At 36.7% G+C, this 16,823-nt stretch overlaps 1 protein-coding gene across 2 annotated transcripts in view; it reads left to right on the forward strand.

Annotated features, from left to right (window-relative positions):
* The window catches only part of PXDN (peroxidasin), an 87,249-nt gene that overhangs the window by 22,895 nt on the left and 47,531 nt on the right, over positions 1–16,823 (forward strand). For both annotated transcript variants that reach the window (XM_034432003.3, XM_034432004.3), the window contains exons 2-3: positions 10,799–10,870; positions 12,221–12,292. In XM_034432003.3, the coding sequence (XP_034287894.2) occupies positions 10,799–10,870; positions 12,221–12,292 (144 nt within the window). The remainder of the gene's footprint in view (positions 1–10,798; positions 10,871–12,220; positions 12,293–16,823) is intronic.

The raw sequence follows: 16,823 nt of genomic DNA on the forward strand, positions 1-16,823 counted from the left end.
AGATTAGATCTAAACTCTCTTGGCATCTGCTGATGTGGTGTTTTATGATTGTTTGCCTTATTGGCAATGTTTCTCCTATGCACCAAATCTATGCCGCCTCAATTTTTATAGGCCTATATTTGTTTTTCTGCACCTGTGTCCTGTTTCCATAACAGTTAAAAAAAGAGACTCTGTTGACAAGAATTACATTCTTTCCCCTTCCGTTGAGCATTTGTTGCGTTGTTGCCCAGAATCTTCTTTTATTTTTGTTAATTTTATTTTGTGAGATTTATGTGTGAGCCAATAATGAATCACCTAGCCTATATAGCTTTTTGTCCGCTTTTCTTAAAATTAAATTAGAATAAAATAAATTGAAGCATCAATACTACTGACAGAAGGAATACAGTATTTGTATGTAGAATTCTTGTGGTAAAAGAAAACTTTACATTATTGTAGGGAAATGTCTACAGCTGAGAAAGTCTTGCATATATTGGATATGTGGGAGAACTAAGACTGTTCCCTGTTATTGTAAAGGGGAAATAACTCCGTAATCAGTGAGACAAAATAAGAGGAAGGACACTTAGGAATAGGAATTTAAGGAGCATAAGGATGCCAGGTCAGAACAACTGACCTCTCGAAGCCCTAAAAATTCCTTTCTCAGAAAAATTCTTAGATCCCATCCACAACCTCTTGTTTGTTAAACACTTCTTTTAGGTGTGTCCTTGCCACCCAGATGGTCAGATTCCGAAAGATCTCCTGTATGGAGAATTAGTGCAGGGAAAGTGCCTCAGAGGGAGACCACAGCTGTGATATAAGGATATCTGCAAGTCTCCGGAATATCTGAATAAGGATATCTGAGTCTCCGGAAAAGAGTGGCATATTTATTTATTTTTTAATTTGATTTATATGCCGCCCTTCTCTGGAGACTCAGGGCGGCTTACAATGCGTTAAGCAATAGCCTTCATACTTTTGTATATTTATATGAAGTCAGCTTATTGCCCCCACAAACTGGGTCCTCATTTTACCTACCTTTGAAAGGATGGAAGGCTGAGTCAACCTTGAGCCTTGGAGAGATTCGAACCAGCAGTAAATTGCAGGCAGCTGTGTTAATAACAGGGTGCGTAGACCACTGTACTATCAAGGCTCTTTTTATAAATCGAATCAATCAATAAGAAAGAAAGGAAGGAAGGAAGGAAGGAAGGAAGGAAGGAAGGAAGGGAGGGAGGGAGGGAGGGAGGAAGGTCCTGATAATGGACATTAACAACTGGGAAACTTTGACCTCCGACGTTCAGCTTAGAGGCTAAAAGCACAGCATGGCCTTCTCCAATCCGAAGAGACACTTGTTTGGCAGGCTGAGGCAAAGAGGCAGTTCCGGAACCAGCGAAATCTGGGGGCTGGGCAGGGGACAGAATGTATCTGCCCTCAGTGTGGAAGAGACTGCCACCCTCGAATTGGCCTTTATAGTCACACTAGATGCTGTTTTAGGACCTCCTTCCAGAGCACGATACCATAGTCTCTTGAGACTGAAGGATGCCAATGAGATGCCATCCAGAGTGATTGTGGAACTGCTGCCTTGTGATGTTTTGTAAATGTAGTTTGGAACTGGAGAGAAATATTCAGAACAGGAAAGCTAACAGAAGCAGGTACAAGCAAAATTAACATTACACAAATGCTTGGTATATTTTAAAGATTTATTTGCTAGAAGAGTTCTAAATTAATTATGTTTCAGTTTCAGACAAAAGGTAAAGGCACCCTTGAGTCCAGGTCTGCTCCTGTTAATGACTGCATTTGTACTGTTTTCTTAGCAGTATTGCAGAAGTGGTATATTATTGCCATCGTCTGTGATTAATTATTGACTGATATCCATTCAATAGCCTTGGAACACCTAGGCCAGGAGTGGGGAACAATGGCCCTTTTATGACTTGTGGACTTCAACTCCCAGAATTCCTGAGCCAGCCATGATGGTCATAGCTCCCCACCTCTGACTTAGGCAATCTTCCATCCAACTATTAACCAGGGCTGACTCTATTTAGTATTTGAGAACAGCTAAGCTTGGTTAAATGCTACCATACCATACGGGCCTCCCTATTGCATTACTATATTTTTGTGCGAAGCCACAAAAACTCAAGTTCATGAATTTAATAACATTTCCAATTGCTGGAAAATTTAATATGCAAATAATCTGTGCAAATATTGTGTGTAGTTTCTTGAAGGTAGTAGAGTAACATGCTAAAACAAACTTTTAGAAGGAATCTATGAAATAAACTAAACACAGGCTTAGAAACCAGAGTTAGAACCCAACCAGAGTTAAGTAGACCTTTCTTGATGAATATATTGACAATAATCAAAATTGCTTTTTAAAAAAATCAGAAATAATGCAGTTCACGGACTGAGGTAGCTTACTAAGGTTGGGCAGGTTACTTTAATGGGGGGAAAAAACTTGGATGTATGCACTAGGCCTAGGAAAAATGGCTGAAGTGATAGAATACTGGCTGAAATGTATAATTTTTCAGACCATCAGAAATAATTATCTCTTTTTCAAATGTAGAATGCAAATTCTATCATAGTTGGTGATGAAGCTACAAAGCTATCAAATAAAGGAGACTATTTGTAGCTCAAGGTTGATCTGAGGGGTCCTTGGTGCTCTCTGAGCTTGTTTTGTTTTCTTGCAGAGGTTTCATTTCCCAAACTAGGTAACATCAGTACTAGTAAGGAGACAACTAGCACTGATTATGTCACCTAGTTGGGTAATGAAATGTCTGCAAGAAAACAAGCAAGCTCAAAGAGCAGCAAGGACCCCTCAAAGTTATCAAAATCTATGCACACATAACATTATACAGTCACATTGGCAGAAAACAATTTATGCTGGTCGATGACCAAAATGAAGACCTGACTTGACATTTAACAAAAATAGAACATTCTAAGGTTTTATGTTACTAGTATTTAAAATGTGTTTGTGTGTTTGTGCATGCGTGTGTGTATGTACCGTGTTTTCCTGAAAATAAGACCCTGTCTTATATTTTTTTGAACCCCGAAATAAGCACTTGGCCTTATTTTCGGGGGGGCCTTATTATTTTGGGGCGCATGGAGGAAACCAGAGGAAATGGCAGGAATCGCCTGCACATGCATTTAAATATTTTCAGGGAGGGCTTATTTTCGGGGGGGGGTTATTTTAGTGTATGCGCTCAAAAGCCCAATTGGGCTTATTATCAGGGGATGTCTTATTTTAGGGGAAACAGGGTATTAGAAACTAAATCTTGTTAACATTATTTAAAACTATACTTTAACCTATACTTTCAAAGTAGCTCACTAAATCCAGCATTGTATTACTGACATCATGTAGTTATGCTGACTCGGTTGTATAACTTTCTTTGTCTGGCTTTACATGTGCTGTTCTGAGTCTTGTTTTTTTACTATCCTGATGTCTGTTTTTCATTTCCTGGCTCAATGTCCTTGAATAAAAGAATAAGCATATATAAGCAATGTAGACTTGCTGGCTGGGAGCTGGAGATCTTTTATCATTCACTGCAGAAACACAGCGAAGACATAGTGAGTACATTGGAAGGAGGAAAAAAAAAACCTTTTTTCATGTTGACGTTATTTTTAGTTGTTTTTTCCTTCATTCACTCCCACAAATGGCAGATTATTTAATCTTTCTTCTTAGGAAGGCCATGCTGTAAAATACAATATCACTATAGTTAATATATATAATATAAAGTAGTTAATATAACCTAATCCTTGAAATTTGCAGTGTTATTATTTTAGAATACTGTTTTAAATTTTTCCAGCTAAAAGTATTTGTGTGTTGGTTTGTGTGAGAGAGAGGGATTGGCAAATTGGCATTTTTAACATAGAGGGGATATAGGCATTTTTAAATAGTTTGTTTTGATTAAGAGATTATGATAGTGATAGTGTCTTCTTATTTCGTACAAAAAGGGATGGATGTCAAAAATGCCCTTTCAGTATAATTTGCAACCAATGTCCTAACATCATCTTTACAGTTGTGTGGCACAGTTTTAAGGCATCGAACACCAGCTATTTTGACTGATGAATGCCGAATCAAAGTAACCAAAGTAGTTAGAAATGCTAAAATCATACTGTATTAAAGAATAATTCAGTAGCATGAAAAAAGAGAATAATGAAAATATTGGCTGGATGGATATTTTTGGAATGAATTGCGGTTCTAATTTGTTCTGCCTTATTATGAAGAATTAATCTGGGGACATCTGAGCAAATAAACGTTTGGGGAAAGCATGTTTGTGTGCATGTGTAGATTTAATACTTGTTAAATTTATATTGAGAGGAAGTTTCTTGATGGGATATTGGCAGTCTTGATATTTGAGATAAGTAGATTCTGTCTCTGCTTTATACACAGTGCCTGGTCAGCAGGAGTGTTTACATGCCTGCTTCAGTTATGCTAAACAGAGTTTGCAGCAGCAAACAATTTGCTCAAAAGATTGGCTAAGTAAATGACTTCTATGCAGGTGGCCCTCTAATTACAACCACAATTGAGCCCAAAATTTCTGTTGTTAAGGGAGACATTTGTTAAATGAGTTTTGCCCTGTTTTATGACCTTTATTGCCACAGTTGTTAAGTGAATCATTGCAGTTGATAAGTTAGTAATCCAGTTGTTAAGTGAATTTGTTTCCCCATTGAGTTTGCTTGTCAGAAGGTTGCAAAATGGGATCATGTGACCTTGGGACACTGCAACTGTCATAACTATGAGTCAGTTGTCAAGCTTCTGAATTTTGATCACATGAATATAGGGATGCTGCAAAGGTCGTAACTGTGAAAACGGTCATAACTCACATCTTTCAGTGCTGTTGTAACTTTGAACGGTCACTAAATGAACTGTTGTAAGTTGAGGACAACCTGTATTTGACTTCTCAGACTTCTGAGTGGAATATATGTTCCCAGTCTCTGTGTAAAATGTTGTTCAGTTCTGATAACTGATAATCGTTGAAGTATCCTTAATTAAATGCAGTGGAGAGTAAGATTTGATTAATCTTCTGTTACATATTATTTGAAACTTTTGGAATTTGCTGTCAGGAATCCCCAGAGCTGTGACCTCAAGAGTACACCATGGGAAAGAATTAAAGGACAGTCAGTTCTGAAAGAGCACTGTTCCCTTTATTTTTGGAAATAAGGTTGGTTGTCTGCTGTGAAGTAGGATTGGGGGAAGACAGAGACAAAAGAAGCACATGTATCCAAATTGGGTTTATCAACTTTTATGATTTAGCACCTCATATCTTATTATAATGTAGGAATGTGATGCTATGTCTTACGATCAAGATCTTTATTATACCATCATCCTTATTGACTTCTATCTCCTTTATTTCACCATTCAATCCATCACCATCATCATCATCATCATCATCATCATCATCATCATCAAATCTATCAATCTTTACTCAGTCACAGACCGGCAAACATCATTAAATTCTGCACAGGAAGCAATGAGAGCATTGAATGTGATGCTAGAGCTTTGTTCAAGAGCTACTGCTGAGTTTTTCTTCTCATTGACTCAGTGCTCTTTCCCTGAACACAGGATACCATATTTATGACAGGAAGTAGGAGAAATAGCTCAAGATGGTATAGCATTAAGAAGAAAAGAGAAGGGAAAACAGATGGCTTTTAAAATTATCCAGAAGTAAGAAGTAGGAATTGCAAACTTAGTCATAGCTCTTTTGTATTTTGCAATTGGGAGGGGGAACGTTTCAGTCTGGTGACATACAACAGACGTAGCTGGGTACAATCCTTCATGTAACCTTTCCTAATTTGGACAACCTGCAGATTTCAACTCTTAATATCCTCAACAAGGATCATGTTATCTGGTGAATTCTGGAAGGTAAAGTCATACATCAGGAAGACACCATCTTGAGAAGGACTGCTCTAATTCAGCCATAGCATCTATTTCCTGCAGAGAGAAATTGAATTAGGGTTCATTAGGCAGTAGAGCTTCCACATGGTTCAGATTCAAAGGAAAACAATTGGAGTAATACAGGGGTGGGTTCTACTTACCTTTACTACCGGTTCGCATCAGAAGCGCGCACATGGGCAGATCACCTATGATGGCGTTCAGGTTGGTGGGCGGAGCCTCCCGCCGGTTTTACTACCGGTTCTTGCGAACTGGTCTGAACCGGGGGCAACCCATCACTGGAGTAATACCTGTCAGTAGCTTCTTCAAACAGCTGTTGATTTTTCCTGGGACCACACAAGTGCCTTCTATGGCTGTAGTACAGAGGGGAGGGAGTAGGGGAGGAATTGATTTAAGGAGTTGCCCATACACTTCCCAAAGCACCTTTTTTCCTTTAAGTTAAAAGTACTCCACAGCCCTATTTTGCACTCAGGCAAACATGCTGAGTTGAATATAGATCTGATGTATCTTGGAGAGGCATCACACACTAGTAAAGCATACTCTTCTGATACAGAAGGTCTGAAGTTGAATCCCTGGCATCTTCAGGTAGGGCTGGAAGAATTGATACCTGTAACCCTACCATGCTACAGGTAGTTACTATATCTTTAAAATGAGGATCTGACTTTGTGTGACTTTCTGCATTCTTAGTGTTTTTAGTAGGCATGGGGTAATTTTCTGCCTTGCTATGTTCTCCAGGTATGCTGCTCCATTGTCGCAGGGCATTCTGCCCAGCTTAGAAAGTTTTAGAGGGTTTTGTCCACGTGCTGCAATTTATTTTTGATTTAAAGCAGGAAGAGAAGAAAGAGGCTGTACAGTTCTGTATTGCAAAATTCCAGCCTTCTGTAAAATTTCTAGTGCAAGATTAAATTGATGTAGAAATGGGATTCCTCTGGGAATGAAGATAAAAGTGTTGTTTCCTTTCCCTGGTAATACAGTATAAACTTGTTTTTTAAAAGGATAAAGTTTGAGAAATGTATTCATTGACCATTTTCTTCCAAATAGGGTTTGGGTCTAACTATGGTTTTATGAAACTAATATGAGAAATAAAGAAGGTTAAAGAGGGAAGAGTTTGTAACCAGGGTATAATGTAGATCAGGGGTGTCAAACTCACGTTGTCATGGCAGGGTCACGTGATGTATCGGGAATTTTCCCCTTCGCCAAACTGGGTATGGGTGTGGCCAGCACGTGACGCATCTGGCCCATGGGCCTGGAGTTTGACAGGCCTGGTGTAGATTAAACTAGACTTTCTCAACAAATCTTGTTAATATGATAGTAGATTGGATAGGTATCAAGAGCTTATCTTTAAAACGCCTTAATGACCTTTCTTTAATTTCAGTTCTGTACAGAGATTTTGCTTTTTTCTTTTGAAGGAAGCTTTTTTCATGCTACTGTGACTCTTGAAAGAAATATCCTGGACTCAGTCCACTTTAAAGTAATAAATGCTGTAAGAGTTTGTCTTAAAATTTGCTCTGAGTAAAGGTAGTAAATTATTCTGGATTGCTTTTGTTCTGACCTGCCAGGAATAGAAGAATAACTAAAACAAGTGATTCTATATCATGCCTGAAACTTGGCATATGCATGGAGATAAGTTTGTCTCCAGGCTTTTTCTTTATTGGAAGAACAAAGAATGTACAGGAATGTGTGGAAATAAGATCCCTGATTTACTCATTTCCAAGATTTGGAGATACCGTTATCTGGAAAATATGTTGGTGCATTCCAGTTTTTATTGCCAAAAGCAACATGTGTTTATTGATATTTATTGTTACTCTTACACTGATAGCAATGTTTAAAAGTATTCATTCATTTCATGTATGGTGAAAAAAGGTGATGGAAAATATGGTTGTGCCGCAGCACCAGAGGGCCAAGGATGAAACAGATTATCTGGAACCCTTTCAGTCGGGTTTCAGATCATTTTTTATGGGAAAAAACATCTTTGGTAGATAAACTCTGGGAAGAGCAGGATGGGGTAATGCATTCTTCTTAGCTCTTATTGACCTCTTGGTAGTTTTTTATATCATTGACCACTATATCTGTTGGGGCCAGCTGTAAGATTTGGGACTGGGTGGCCAGTTTTGTGCTGGTTTGGTTCCTTTCTCCAAGGCTGGTCCCAATTGGTGGTGTTAGGGAGCAAGAAGTCCACCCCATGATCGCTGCTTTGTGATGTACCACAGGGCTCGGTACTTTCTCTTTTTGCTCCTTTTTAACATCTACATGAAGCTACTAGATGAGATCATCTGACAACACAGAATGAGGTATCATCAATATGTTGATGATACTCAACTCTACATCTCCATCCCAGGTGATTCAAGTGTTGCTGTGGCTGCCTTTTCGCTGTGCCTGGAGATTGTGTGTGTGTGGATGGAGGACAACAGGCTTCAGATGAGCCCTGGGAAGATGGAGTGGTTATGGATCCATGGAGTTTATCATCTTTGGTCTTGGATGGGATTGCACTACCCCAGACAGACCCTATGCCAACCTGGAGTTTCTCCTAGACTCACAACTCCTGCTCAAAGAGCAGGTGGCAGTCATGTCTTAAGTGAAGGCTTAGGAGAACCTTCACTTAATTTTGTGTTGTGTGTCAGTTGCGCCATTTCTTAGATCATGAGGCCCTGCACTTAGTCATTCATGTCTTGGTCATCTCTTGTTGGATTATTGTAAAGAACTCTCCATGGGGCTATCCTTGAAGCTACAGCTGGTATACAGTGCAGCTGTGCAGACATTTCTGGAGGCTTCTGGGGTGGTACATGTAATACCGATGTTATATGAGCTGCACTGGTTGCTGTTTGCTTCCAGGACCAATTCAAGATGTTGGTTATTACCTAGAAAACCTTTTGTGGCAGTGGACCAAGTAATTTGAGGAATGAACTTGTCCCAGTGGGTTTGGCCCATTCCATCCAGTCAAGGAATTGAGTTATTGGGGTTGAGGAGAAGAGCTTTGTCTGCCATGGCTCCTGCCTTCTGGAACATCTTGCAGCCAGACTTCTGGAAGGTCCTTAAAACCAGGCTGTGCCAGTGGACTTGGGGCCCGGATGGTGGATTGCTATGCTAGAGGGGAGTTGGTTGAGTAAGAGACCAAAACCCACCCCTTACCGTCTGTGATCTTGTTTTTCAACCTTTATTTTAATGGTTAATTTTAATGCTTTTAATTTTTTTTATGTTTACGTTTTTATGCCATTGTAAGCTGCCCAGAGTCACTTTGGATAGTGAGATTTTTTGGGGGGGGGGATATAAATTTTGTAAATAATTAAATGTAATTCTTCACTTTGTTTCTCCCATTCTTTGTTTTGCTCTATTTACCTAAAAACCACATTGTTTCCCATTTACCAAGAGACGATTGCTTTCAACCAGATATGTGTGAAATAATTCCTTTTAAAACATATTGAGAAGTATATGTATACAACTCACATTTTAGAACTCCAAGTTCACTATATTCAAATGTATTTATGTGTTTAGGTGGAAAAACATTAATGGAACTCTTTGCAAGGTATATACTACTATGTCACAATACAGAATACAATATAATACAATTTATTTTTTTCATAGAAATAACATGGATAATGAGTAAGAATAAATATAAGTAAATGTAAGAACAAATCCATTTAAAAACTTTTTAAAATCAGTAAATATAGAATAAAACAATGAATTAGGGAAAATAAGTAGTATCACAAATATCAAGTTCAAACTTTAAGAGCAGAAAGCAATGGAACAAGAGCATGTCATTAAAATATGCCCTACTGTATTCACATTATAATGTTAGATACAAATATGTAAGTTATGACTTGCATCACAAAATCTGTGAACAGCATCCACCATCTGACATTTATTTATGCACTTCTTAATCAAAATATGTAATTCTGCAAGCAGTTAGCTTAAGTCAGAACTTTGTATGTCTTTGCCTGCTGGCAGAAAAAAAACAGGAAGAATAGAATCAGCTTAATCTCCCTTGAAGAGCTGTAAGCATACTAAAAATATTCTTTCATGGTCCAGCTCATTCATTTGTAAGTGGGATAGAGAAGCTAGTAGTCAAAAATGTTGGGAAGGTACCAGCTGAAATCAAAAAATATTTCAAAAACCATTTTTTCACAGCAACCTCTTGTAGAACAGTTTTAAGAAAGATAAAGTATCCCTTGATTCATGTAGCTTTCTTGGGAATAATGTGGAAGTAGTAGTACCAACATGATGTATTTAATGAAGTGTCATCACGACCAAGCACAAGAATTCCAGGAAAGATCAACGCTGAGTTACTAATTTTAGCTGTGCAAATTTTTCCAAGCCATATAGATTTAGGACTAAATGAAAGACTACACAGAGTCTGGAAACCTGGGTGTTCAAAAAACTGTATAATCCCATCCAAGGCAGGTTGGATTCTAATTGTCTAATCTTAGCAATTGTCAATCAGGAATACTTTTGTCATCTTTGCACTGTTCCTCTCAATTAGTTTGATAACAGCATCATGCACTGCTTTAAACTGGAGTATTTTTTTAAAATTTAGATGGAAAAGAGTTAGGTGTCATTAGGCAGTAAACAAACCCTAAGACTACATTTATCCTCCCCCCCACCAACAATGTATATATTAAATAGCATATGCATGATAGAAATCCCTTCAGTGGGTTGGCACCCACTGAAGGGAACCCAACTGTGGTTGTTGGCAACCACAAAAACCATGGGACTACCCTTGGAACAGGGCATATGGAAGAAAAATAGAATAATCTGGAATTCTGGAGAATTTTTTTTGCATACCACACTCCCCCTCCCCTTTTTTTGCTTTAATTAGAGAGAAATGCCATCGAGAAGGATATAAAACATATAAAACATAAACAATGTTTATTTTCAACTTGTTGAAATGTTAACGATAAAAGATACGACGGTAATCAAGGAATTTTTTTCTCCCTTCCCTAACAGAGATCTTCGGTTCAATCGAATTAAAGAAATCCAGCCTGGTGCATTTAGAAGGCTTAAAAATTTGAACACATTGTAAGTTTTATCTTTCTTACAACTTTTTTTTCCTTTTGTAAACTGTTAACCATTTTTATTTGTATTTTGTCTCATTAAGACTAGTAAGACTTGTTTCATGTACATTCAGTTTTCCTTATTTTGATTTCTGACTAGAGTTTTAAATATTTTAAATTTAGTCAGTGTTTTGTGGAATTCACATGAAAGAACATAAGAAATCTAGTTATCTGTAATTTTTGTTGACTTCCATATAAATTTATCTAATTTCCAATCATGTAAAAGAATTGACAGCCACTGGTCCACAACAGATATTCTAGGGATCCACCAAAATCTATCCATCTCTTGGCACTTTTACCTAAACCAAAAAGTGCAATATATCTTTTGAATATTTTGAATTTTTGAAAATATTAATGCAGTGTTTCCACATAGGCCTTTGTAAAGATAGCAGAAATAGTGTATATTCTCATTCCTACTGTTAGTTCCATAAAGACTTATCAGAACTTGCTCATCTAATTCATAGTACAGGTAGTCCTTGACTTCCAAAGTTCATTTAGTGACCGTTTGAAGTTACAATGACACTAAAAAAAGTGACATGACCATTTTTCACACTTACAACCATTGCAGCATCCCTATGGTCATGTGATCAAAATTCAGATACTTGGCAACTGACTCATATTTATGAGGGTTGCAGTGTCTTGGAGATCATGTGATCACCTTTTGTAAACTTCTGACAAGCAAAGTCAATGAGAAATACCAGATTCACTTAACAATGGTGTTAACTGATTTAAGAACCACAATGATTCACTTAACAGCTGTGGCAAGAAAGGTCATGCAATGGGGCAAAAGCCACTCAACAATGTCTCACTTAGCAACAGAAAATTGGGCTCAATTGTAGCCATAAATCAAGGACTACTGTATTGATAGATTTTATTTCAGCTTTCCCTATCTGGTGTTCTCCAGATTTGTTGGGGCAGCAACTATTTGAAGTCCAAGCCACCATATGCATTACATTACAGCTACAGTAGGCAATATTAATAGAAATCACAATGGCCAAAATAGAAAACATACTTAAATTAGGCTAACCAAATTGTTACTAATAAGTGAGCAAGCTTTTCAATTTTCCGATATTCCCATCAGATGATAATATTCAGAGAGCAATAGTAGTAATTTTGCCATGGAATGTAACAGAATACTCTACGTTATCTTTCTGAAAAAGAGGTGTTGAGATTGATATTTTAGAATAAAGTATCTGGTCCATACTTCTTTTTTTTCAATAAATCATTTAAAGAAAACTCTGTTATTGTTATTTTGTAATTAATTATTGCAGTTCTTCAGTGGAAAAAAAATACCTCTTTTTGTTTTATATCCTAGACTCCTCAACAATAATCACATTAAAAGAATACCAACTGGAGCGTTTGAAGACCTTGAAAATCTAAAATATCTGTAAGTGCAAACATATTCTCAGAGATATATTGATTTAAATTGTGTTGTGCACTAGGTCTATGCATGTTGACTATTGTTTGCTTAATCAAGGATTCTTTGGTTTCTTTTAAGCCTCCTTCTTGTCTTTGCCGTAGCCAGAAGTACTACAGACGGCAACCTCTTCTTAGCACTTATAAACGTTTTCCCAAGCTGCAGAAAGCTTCTGTGTAAGAGCTGTGTACATCCAGAAGTTTCTTGGCTTTTGAAACTTATTGGGATGTTGAGGAAGGTTTGCAAAGCAATACCTCTTCACTTTTAGATGTACCATCTATGCTGTTTTGTGAATTAGCTTCAAGGCAAAAGTTCACTCATATCTTCACTAAAGCAAAATGCACTTCAGAATTTCCACAGACCAATTACACAGTGTGAAAACCCCAAAGAGCTTTAGATGTCAAAAAAGGGCTAGGATTATTGTAGATTTTTCTTAACTTTTCTGCGGATTTTTCTATTAATAAAGATAATATTTAGTCTTATTTCTTAAGGCCTTAATGTTTGTAGCATAGTATTTTCAAAGCATAGTAAAAGCTTAATTTACAATCATAGTAAAAAGTAATAGCTAAGTGTACATCATGAGAAAGGCAGGGCTAGATGAATCAAAAGTTGGAATTAAGATTGTCGGGAGAAATATCAACAGCCTCATATATGCAGATGATACCACTCTAATGTCAGAAAGTGAAGAGGAGCTAAAGAGCCTCTTGATGCGGGTGAAGAAGGAGAGTGCAAAAGTTGGCTTGAAACTCAACATTAAGAAAATGTTGATCATGGCATCTGCCCCTCTCAATTCTTGGAAAATAGATGGGGAAGAAATGGAGGTAGTGACAGATTTTATTTTCCTGGGCTCCAAGATCACCACAGATGGGGACTGCAGCCAAGAAATTAAAAGACACTTGTTCCTGGGGAGGAAAGCTATGGCAAATCTAGATAGTTTACTAAAAAGCTGAGACATCACCTTGCCAACAAAAGTACATATAGTCAAGGCTATGGTTTTCCCAGTTGCAATGTATGGCTGTGAAAGTTGGACCATAAGAAAGGCTGAGCGCCAAAGAATTAAGGCCTTTGAACTATGGTGCTGGAGAAGACTCCTGCAAGTCTCTTGGACTGCAAGGTGATCAAACCGGTCAGTCCTGGAGGAGATCAATCCTGACTGCTCTTTTGAAGGCCAGATCCTGAAGATGAAACTCAAAATACTTGGCCACCTAATGAGAAGGAAGGACTCACTGGAGAAGAACCTAATGCTGGGAATTATTGAGGTCAAAAGAAGAATGGGATGGCAGAGAACAAGGTGGCTGGATGGAGTCACTGAAGGAGTAGGTGTGAGCTTAAATGGACTCCAGAGGATGGTAGAGGACAGGAAGGCCTGGAGGAACGCTGTCCATGGGGTCATGATGGGTCGGACATGACTTCACAACTAACAACAACAACATCATATTAATATTAATGTTATGATATCATAGCAACCTCAAACTATGTTATGTGGATTTCTGAGTTTTCCATTTATGGTTTTTCAGTTAGGGTATGAGAGTAGTTCATTCTCCTTCAATGATAACATTCCAAAGATGAAAATTAGAAATCAGCTCCATGGCCAGAATATATGAAAGAAAACGAATCTTACATTTGAATGTAAATAAAATTATTTGCATGATGAGGGACCCTAAGAAAGAAGTAAGCAGTAAATTGGATAAAACTTCCTATTAGATCTCCCTGCTCAACATGGGAGATCTTGGAATGAATTAGTTGAATGAATGTGTCTGTGGGAAGTAGATTCTTCAGAAATGAAACCTTTCTTTCCTTCTATTTTCAAAGGTGGCTTGTTTAAATATAGGCTGCTTACTAACCTCCTTACACAGACACACTGATTTTGTTACCTGTACCACATTTGTCTTTCTCACTGGAATAGCTTGAAATTCCACATTTTAAAGAAACTTCTATTTGTCTTGAATTTCATTCTTCTTGAATACTTACATCTGTTGGGCTGGGGAAAAAATCATTAATATCTCAGTTTTTTATTTTCTTAATATCCTAAATCTCAAGGTGAAATATTCACTTCAGACCACTACTTTCCAACCAATTATTCCATATTAGTGAAAGAAATTTTGTGATAGCTGATCTTCCAGTTTATTGGCCTACCTGCAAAAAGGTGAATTTGTTAGCAGATCAAATCAGAAATTTAGTAGCTCCTCTATATTTTCAACAGAATAATGGAAATCTCTCATTGCAGAAATTGGTAATCTGATCTAGGAAAGTATAATACTAATCTTCTGTCTAGTATGGTACTCTATGGCAAATGCATGCAATTATATAGCAATTATTATTTCCTTTTCCTTTTATTTTCATACAAATGTACAAATAAATTCTGTTTGCTGTTCTCTTACTCTGAAGTGACTGGTGTACTATCATGGATATGGTTCTCAATATATGTGCATTTAGAAAGTATATTCAAAATGAGTACTTTTTACCTTTTCAACATCTGATTGAGTTGATAATGGTGTATCATACTTTCTGTGCCATCTCTTAGAAGCAGATGACCACATTTCTTCATTGGGGTGCTTCAAGTCCATTTCTGTAGAACATTAAGTGGAATGAAATGTCCCTTGGAACTCCACTCATGTATCCATTCCTATTACTTTATCTAATCTATATTTTTATAAGAAAATATAGTAAGAACTGAACTTTGATTCACAAAAAAAACCTGTATAATGGTAAATTGGCTAGATAATTTCACAATTTGTTCAATAATCTCTTCCATAGAATGCTCAGTAATAGACCAACAGCATCTTGGAGAGAAATATCAAGTGAAGTACCATATGACTCTGTCTGGGCATTGTGCAGTTCCATACTTTTATAAATTACTTAGAGAATTTGAAACTGCTATCAAATCTCCAGAGTTAATATAGTTCCAAAGTTAGGGAGTGGTGGCTAATACTTCAGAGGAGAGAAAATTTAAATGTAGATGTAGAATATTAGGCTGAAAAGAATATGATTGAATTTAATAAGGAGAAATATTAAGTTCTGTTACCTGGGTAGGAAAAATAGAAGACATAAGTGGAGAATAAATGAGGAAAACAAAGCTTGACAGGGTATAGAAAGAGATCTGGATGTCCTTGTAGACCGTAACTTAAATATAAGCCAGTAACATGATGCAATTATCCAATAGATATTTTGAGGTATACATAAGAGCCTCTTTCCCGATCATAGGAAGTAGTTGTTCCATTCAGACTCCACTTATTGTAGAACACAGTAGCCAGTTCTGGGCATCACATTTCAGAATAACAGAGTTGGGGGGGAACCTTGCAATCACCTGAGCAAGCAGGAGACCCTCTTCCATTCAAAGTGGAGGTCTGTCAAGTTGATGAGAGTTTATGAAAAACAAGTAAAGAACCTAGGTGTATTTAGTCTATGATAGAAGATATCATTGGTGGGAGATAGGATAGCAATCTTCACATATCTGTGATATACGATGTGACATAAAAGTCATGTCACAAAGTTGTTATAGAGAGCTAGGGAAAGATCCCTAGAATCCTTAAAAGTATTGCACAATATTTGTTTAGTTATGGTAATTGGTATTTTTAACTATTCAAATGCTGAATCTTAGATACAAGATTGCAATTAAATTACCATAATTCAAAGAAATGGCATAATGTTTTTTTTAAACTGAATATAGTAGAATTTTCCCTTTAGAATAAGTTTTCAGAAATTTAAATCCAATATGACAATAATGTAAGTGATTTTATTCTTGTTTCTAAATATTCCTTCTCTTCCCTTAAAATCCTTCTATTTCTACAGCATATTTGAATTGTAGAATACAGCATATTCTACAGCAGGAGATTTGAATTAAATTGGTTGAATTGAATATATAAAAATGTACAAAAATATTTTAAATGCCAGAAAATGTATTTCTAATCTTTCTTGGCTTATAGCCCATTTCCTCAGATTTTTCATTTGTTAACCTGAGAAAGAAAGAGTTTTTCAGGTTGCAGATTAATGAATAATAACATCATAGGGAAATGAATATAAAGTATATAATGTTATATAATGACAGTTGCTATTCATAAAATATTAGATGTGACAGTGATATTAGACAACCGATTAACACATATACTATGATAAAAATTATCTGTTTAATCTGTTTTCCTTTCCAGAAGCTGAATAGAACTTCACCTACCTCTCCAGCCATTCCTATTGACTGCTGCTTTTATTCTAAATATAATATTAATATCACATCATTTTATATATCATTGTCCTGATGGTACTAATATTAGGGAAATGCTATAGTCTGCAAAAGTCATAAAACACTGTAATGAATCTTTTAGATAAATGTATTTATATAAATTTGGAATTGAGTTTTTCAGATAGCAGAACAGCCTCAGTACGTAATTAACTATTTTGAGATAGAAATATTTTAATACTATCCCAATTGTTTAATATTCTGTCAGCAGGACAGAAAAACATTTACAATTCTATGGGAAAAAAACCCACCCCAAACATCATTATC

This window comes from Pantherophis guttatus, chromosome 1 (assembly GCF_059756535.1).
Source record: "Pantherophis guttatus breed Tessera chromosome 1, ASM5975653v1, whole genome shotgun sequence".
NCBI lineage: Eukaryota > Metazoa > Chordata > Lepidosauria > Squamata > Colubridae > Pantherophis > Pantherophis guttatus.